The sequence below is a fragment of the Gekko japonicus genome, unplaced genomic scaffold (assembly GCF_001447785.1).
Source record: "Gekko japonicus isolate JY-2015 unplaced genomic scaffold, Gekko_japonicus_V1.1 scaffold3950, whole genome shotgun sequence".
In the NCBI taxonomy this organism is placed as follows: domain Eukaryota; kingdom Metazoa; phylum Chordata; class Lepidosauria; order Squamata; family Gekkonidae; genus Gekko; species Gekko japonicus.
Genome location: NW_015176091.1, coordinates 7,834 through 14,511, shown reverse-complemented (window position 1 = coordinate 14,511; position 6,678 = coordinate 7,834). Strand labels below are relative to the sequence as shown.

The window sequence follows — 6,678 nt, the reverse complement described above, 5'->3', positions numbered from 1 at the left end:
ACAACTCTAAGATTTCTCTCTTGATCAGTCTCTGCCAGTTCAGACCCCATCAGCGTGTATTTATATTTAGGATTTTTGGCCCCAATGTGCATCACCTTGCACTTGGCCAGATTGAACCCCATTTGCCATGTTGACGCCCACTCGCCCATCTTTGACAGATCTCTTTGGAGTGCCTCACAATCCTCACTGGTTTTCACCAGCCTGGTTTTCACCATCTCATCACCCCTTGGAAGCTCAGTCGGGTTGGTCCTAGTTAGTACTTGGGTGGGAGACCACCAAGGAAGTCCATCCACTCGCCCATCTTTGACAGATCTCTTTGGAGTGCCTCACAATCCTCACTGGTTTTCACCAGCCTGGTTTTCACCATCTCATCACCCCTTGGAAGCTCAGTCGGGTTGGTCCTAGTTAGTACTTGGGTGGGAGACCACCAAGGAAGTCCAGGGTTGTGAAGGGTCTTTCTGTGTGCCCTGTTCTTACCTCCCAGTTCGATGGGTCCGAAGGGAACTGGTTCCAGAAGATCTCTGCCCGCTTCTGCAGCCGCCAGTCGTTTGCGCTGGAGCAGCTGAAAGCCAAGCAGAAGAAGGAGCCCCGATTCAACCAGTTCATTCAGGTATCCATCGGCGGCAACTAAATAAGGCCTGGGGTTCTGCTTGGAGGTGGAATTCAGTCTTGGCTGCAGGATTCAGCGCCCTTCCGTCTTTAGTTTCTGTTTTTTGCAGCGCAAGTCCCTAGCCCCTCGTTTAGTTTGCAACGGTACGAGGAATTCTGTTGTGGATGGGTTGGATTGTTCTTTCAGACTGACCCAGGGCAGCGGAAGCAGAATAAGTTGTTTAAAATGTACACCGTTTGCATCTTTCCGTTAAGCCTTTTGCATGTTTAGAATACGGAATTCAGACCTTTTTGACTTTCCGCTTTAGGGGCAAGTGGTATTATTGCACGACGGATATGCTGATCTTAAAGATGGAAAAACACATATCCTAGGGGGCATATTTGGGGTGGAGGGAGACAAGAAGGGCTTCCTAAATGCGAAGTCCAGATGCACTTGGCCACTCCAAGCTCCTTCCCATAATTCCTCCTACTACTTCTCACCTCGACTACGTGGGATTTCCGCTTTTTTCCACCTTCACCCCATGAGATTTCCGCCTCTTCCCTGCAGGAGGCGGAAAGTCAGCCTCGGTGCAGGCGGCTGCAACTGAAGGACATCATCCCCATCGAGATGCAGAGGCTCACCAAATATCCACTGCTGCTTCACAACATTGCCAAATGCACTGGTGAGCGGGCAGGGATTTGCCCTGGACTGAAAGGAGGGTAGCTGGTGAAAAGCAAGGCGGGACTTCGGTAGGGGAGGGGCCAAAGGAAGTGCGAAATAGAGCAAGGTCTTGGGTAACGTTTGGGGACCTGTCCATCCATTGATCAGTGGACGAAGGTCTGAAGAGGCAGTCCAAGGGCAAGAAATCAATGGGAAACCTTTCAGTACGCATCTTAGTGTGGAAGAGCAGTATACGGTCTAGGGGTAGGGAGCTGGAGGGCCAGGGGATTGATTCAGCCTCTTCAGTAGGGTTTCTGGCCCATTACTGGCAGCCCCCAAGAGCTTCTTCCAGGTGGAGCCCTAGTTTAGTTTAGTTTATTCAATTTATATCCCGCCCTACCCCGCAAGCAGGCCCAAGGCGGCTTCTGGCATTGATAAGACAATAAATAATAATTCCACACTACATAATAATTCGTAAAAGCCCCAGCTTATTATTATTATAAATAATAATTGTTGTTATTACATTTATGTAATATTATAATGAAAGCCCAGGAAAATGGTGTCGTCAACGCCGTGATGTCATTTCTGGTGAAAACCCGGAAGTGACATCACAGTGTACCACGACACTCTAGGAATTCCATAGAATTCCATGGAGAATAGTGTGGGTTGTTTGTGTTGTTTGCTGTGTATCTGGAAGGGGAAAGAGAACGGGAGCTCTCTTGCCTGGATCTCACACAGTCCCCAGAGCCGGACACTAGCCAGGGAACCAGTAGGGACTTATATTTAGGGGCACAGCATTCTCACCTGTCTCGATCCCCCCTTTGCAGAAGAGGAGATGGAGCGCACGAAGGTGCAGAAGGCAGCCGAATGCTGTCGGCAAATCCTGAACCACGTCAACCAGGCCGTGCGCGAGATGGAGAATTTGCTGGTGAGAGCCCCTCCTCTTTCCGTCGGCTTCCTGTCGGGGTGACCGTGCCTTTCCCCCCTCTTTCTGATTTGAAAACACAATACAACCCCTGCAATATACATCCGTCTGCAGCAACCACTGAGAAGCACAGAATAACTACTAATCCGTCCAAGTTAAGCCATTTTCTAAGAGAGGATTGGCCTTCAGCCTTGGCACAGTTCGTCTACTGTTGTATGATAAATCATTTCCAGTTTTCTGTATCACTTCCATTCCTTGGTTGGTCTTCTCTTGTCCCGACAGATGATGTGATTTTGCTCATAACTGACATTTGGTGTACCGCTTCCTCAGTTTGGGTGTGTGTTTCTGTGGATTTCCAATGCTTGGCCTGTACTAATCTAGTTTTTGCAATTACACAAACCAGGGAATCGTCCCTCCTTTCCGTTTTAGTCCTGGTTATTCATTTGGATGCTCACGCGTTCGCTCTCCCTTTGCTTTCTTCGCCGCCCTTCTCAGAAACTCAAAGACTACCAGCGTCGCTTGGATCTCTCCAATCTGAAGCAAAGCACCGATCCGCTGCTCAGTGAATTTCGGGTGAGTTTTGTACTAGTGTTATTTCTTCTCCTCCCATGAGTCACTGGGGCAGTCGCTATTGACCAGCGACCACCCTGAACTTCTCAAGCGGGAGAGGAGCTCCTGACAGTGCATGCCGAACCTCACTGACAAAATTGCTGCCTGTTTTCCTATCCAGCTCTTCGGCCTTTCGTGACAGGCAGGAATTCCGCAGGTGCCTCATTTCCCGGCACTGTGCAGAGAGAGACTGCGCCGGTTGAGTTTCTGCCTGTTAGAAATGCAACAGAAGAGATGGCGAATACCAAATGTAGTTCTCAGGTTATTCTAAGAAACTTAGTTATTAAATGTTTATAGTTCTCTGTGAAGTCTGGGGAGCAGACTTGATTGAAACAAATTTTTGATTTGAAGCAAGGCGTGGGGGCCAGCTTCTCGAAGACTACCAGTTTATCGCTGCCACCTTCTTACTTAGTACAAAAACTATGGGTCACAGTGTTAGGAAGATATAGAAAAATATATGACGCTGTGTGTAATAGATGTATGCTTAAGGTAGATCTATTTTGTGCTTTTTATTTTTAAAATTTTTCTATCCTATTATATAAATATTGGCATCAAGTATTACCTGCATAGGTTCATCAAAACGATACATCAAAGTGTAAGGTTTTGAACGTGGTGCAAACCTGAACTTTGACGTATTGTTTTGGTGAACTTATGTTTGGTAATAACTTGACGCCAATGTTTATATAATAGGATAGAAAAATTTTAAAAATAAAAAGCACAAAATAGATCTACCTTAAGCATCCATCTCTTATAAAAAGGTAAAGGTTCCCTTGCTCGAAAGCCAGTTGAATCTGAGTCTAGGGTTGCGGTGCTCATCTCCGTTTCAAAGTTGAAGAGCCAGTGCTGTCCGAAGACATTTCCGTGGTCATGTGGCTGGCATGACTAAACACCAAGGCGCACGGAACGCTGTTCCCTTCCAACCGAAGCGGTACCTGTATTACCTACTAGCAATTTCTTGCTTTCGAACTGCTAGGTTGGCAGGAGCTGGAACTAGAGACGGGAGCTCACTCCATCATGCGCGGCACACTCAGGTCTCGAACCGCTGAACGACCGACCTTCCAGCCTTCAGTTCAGCGTCTTAACCACTTGAGGCACCGCAGCTCCCCATCTCTTATACACAGTGTCATATATTTCTCTATAACCTCTTTCTTGGTGGCAAGTGTGCATGAGTGGATGAAAAGGCCAGGAGTCTAACTTTCTCTTTTCCCACAGAACACAGACATCACCAACAGAAAGCTCGTATATGAGGGACCACTAACTTGGCGTGTGACCAGGGATAAATCAGTAGGTGAGCTGAACACCTTTACAGGGCTCTTTTTGTAGAAGAAGCCCAGCAGGAACTCATTAGCATAATAGGCCACACCCAACAGCAGGAACTCATTAGCATATTAGGCCACACCCCTGACAGCACAGCTCATTGTCATATTAGGCCACTCCCCCATGTTACCAGAAGTGTGGTCATCCAGCCACACCCACCTTTTGCTTCTTATTCTGTTTACCTTGTTTGTTGTCAAGAACCAGGGCCTTTTTTTTGTAGCAGGAACTCCTTTGCATGTTAGGCCGCACACCCCTAATGTAGCCAATCCTAATGAGTGTCTGCTGTTGGGTGTGGCCTATTATGCTAATGAGTTCCTGCTGGGCGTGGCCAACTCAGGAGCCAGCCGGAACTCCGTTCCTGTGTGTTCCTGCCCAAAAATAGCCCTGGCTTTAAAAGGGGATTAGACGATCCATGGAGGAGAGATCCATCAGTAACTACGGTACTAGTCATGGTGACTAAAGGGGACCTCCTTGTTCAGAGGCAGTTCCAACGAGGCATCATCAGGGGGAGGCCTCCGATAAGAATAAGAGACCTCTGTAAAAAGAGAGAGCCTATCTTTTGCTATGGGATCATCACAGCCATTCCCCCTGTGATGGACTTCATGCTTTCATGTGCCCTGAGCAAGAGATGAGCCTCCCTCTGCTGCTGGCTGAGGACCCAGGACTCAAATCTGCCACTCTTCACTTACCCCAGAACTGGGCTCTTCTGCATTGAGTCGAGGGTTTTCTCTGGGGCTTGGCTTTGGAGGCACTCTGGATCAATGGAGCCCAGGAATCATTTGCTTTGGCCTGTGTTTGCTTATTTATTTATTATTTATTCAATTTATACTCCACCATCCCCACCGAAGTAGGCTCAGGGGGTGGCTTATGGAAGGGGGCTGGCCATATTTGTGAATAGTGGATGGGATTCCAAGGCGCTCCTAGGGAAGGTTGAATGGGGATTTCTCCTCTTAAGAACATCAGAAGAGCCCTGCTGGATCAGACCAGCGGTCAGTGTTCCCTCTAAGCTGAGTTAGTGTGAGCGAGCTCAGAGTTTTTTAGCTTCCAGCTCACAGATTTTTGTCTTCGCTCAGGAAGGATGACTCCAGAGCAAACTAATTTATGCAGCAGCAAAATTGCCCGCTCACAACTTCAATGCCAGGAGCTCACAAAGTAGAATTTTTGCTCACAACACTCCACAGCTTAGAGGGAACATTGCCAGCGGTCCATCTAATCCAGCATCCTGTGTCTTACAAAGTGGCCGACCAGTTCCTCTGGAGAGCCAACAACAAGGCAGAGAGACTGAGGCCTTCATAAGAATTTAAGAAGAGCCCTGCTGGATCAGACCAGTAGTCCCTCTAGTCCAGCATCCTGTCTCTCACACAGTGGCCAACTAGTTCCTCTGGACAGCCAACAACAGGGCATAGAGACCAAGGAGTTTCTCTGATAAGAACATCAGAAGAGCCCTGCTGGCTCAGACCAGTGGTCCATCTAGTCCAGCATCCTGTCTCACACAGTGGCCACCCAGTTCCTCTGGAGGGCCTACAGCAGGCCATAGAGGCCGAGGCCTTCCCCTGATGTTGCCTCCTGGCTCTGGGATCCAGAGGCTGACTGCCTCTGCACATGGAGCTAAGCGTCTAGCAGGCCAGGGCTGAGCAAGGAGGTGGGGACGTGTGCTTGTCCTCAACCTAAACTTTTCTTTCTTGGCCTCTTCCTCCTTCTCCCACTGCCTCTCCTCCCTGGCTTTCCCCCAGATGTCCACGTTCTCCTGCTGGACGACATCCTGGTCCTTCTGCAGAAGCAAGAGGAGCGCCTGGTGCTGAAGTGCCACAGCCGCAACATCACCCCGACACCGGACGGGAAGCAGATGCTCAGCCCCATCATCAAGCTCAATTCGGCCATGACCCGCGAAGTGGCCACAGGTGGGTGCCGGAGAAGGGTGGGCAAGGCCTGTTGCGTCCCAGGAAGACTGAACAAGGTGCTCGAACGCCGTTTCCGCGGGACTGACGAATCGGTCCCAGGAAGACCGAACGAGGCGCTCGAACGCCTGTTCCCGCTGGACTGACGAATCGGTCCCAGGAAGACCGAACGAGGCGCTCGAACGCCTGTTCCCGCTGGACTGACGAATCGGTCCCAGGAAGACCGAACGAGGCGCTCGAACGCCTGTTCCCGCTGGACTGACGAATCGGTCCCAGGAAGACCGAACGAGGCGCTCGAACGCCTGTTCCCGCTGGACTGACGAATCGGTCCCAGGAAGACCGAACGAGGCGCTCGAACGCCTGTTCCCGCTGGACTGACGAATCGGTCCCAGGAAGACCGAACGAGGCGCTCGAACGCCTGTTCCCGCTGGACTGACGAATCGGTCCCAGGAAGACCGAACGAGGCGCTCGAACGCCTGTTCCCGCTGGACTGACGAATCGGTCCCAGGAAGACCGAACGAGGCGCTCGAACGCCTGTTCCCGCTGGACTGACGAATCGGTCCCAGGAAGACCGAACGAGGCGCTCGAACGCCTGTTCCCGCTGGACTGACGAATCGGTCCCAGGAAGACCGAACGAGGCGCTCGAACGCCTGTTCCCGCTGGACTGACGAATCGGTCCC

The 6,678-nt window shown here is 50.3% G+C and overlaps 1 protein-coding gene across 1 annotated transcript in view; it reads left to right on the top strand.

The window, feature by feature from the left end:
* The window catches only part of LOC107123495 (rho guanine nucleotide exchange factor 1-like), a 65,587-nt gene extending 59,443 nt beyond the window's left edge, over window positions 1-6,144 (top strand). The window contains exons 19-24 of the mRNA XM_015426747.1: window positions 485-610; window positions 1,157-1,271; window positions 2,077-2,177; window positions 2,670-2,747; window positions 3,996-4,071; window positions 5,834-6,144. Of these exons, the coding sequence (XP_015282233.1) occupies window positions 485-610; window positions 1,157-1,271; window positions 2,077-2,177; window positions 2,670-2,747; window positions 3,996-4,071; window positions 5,834-6,144 (807 nt within the window). The remainder of the gene's footprint in view (window positions 1-484; window positions 611-1,156; window positions 1,272-2,076; window positions 2,178-2,669; window positions 2,748-3,995; window positions 4,072-5,833) is intronic.
* The last annotated feature ends 534 nt before the right edge of the window (window positions 6,145-6,678 follow it).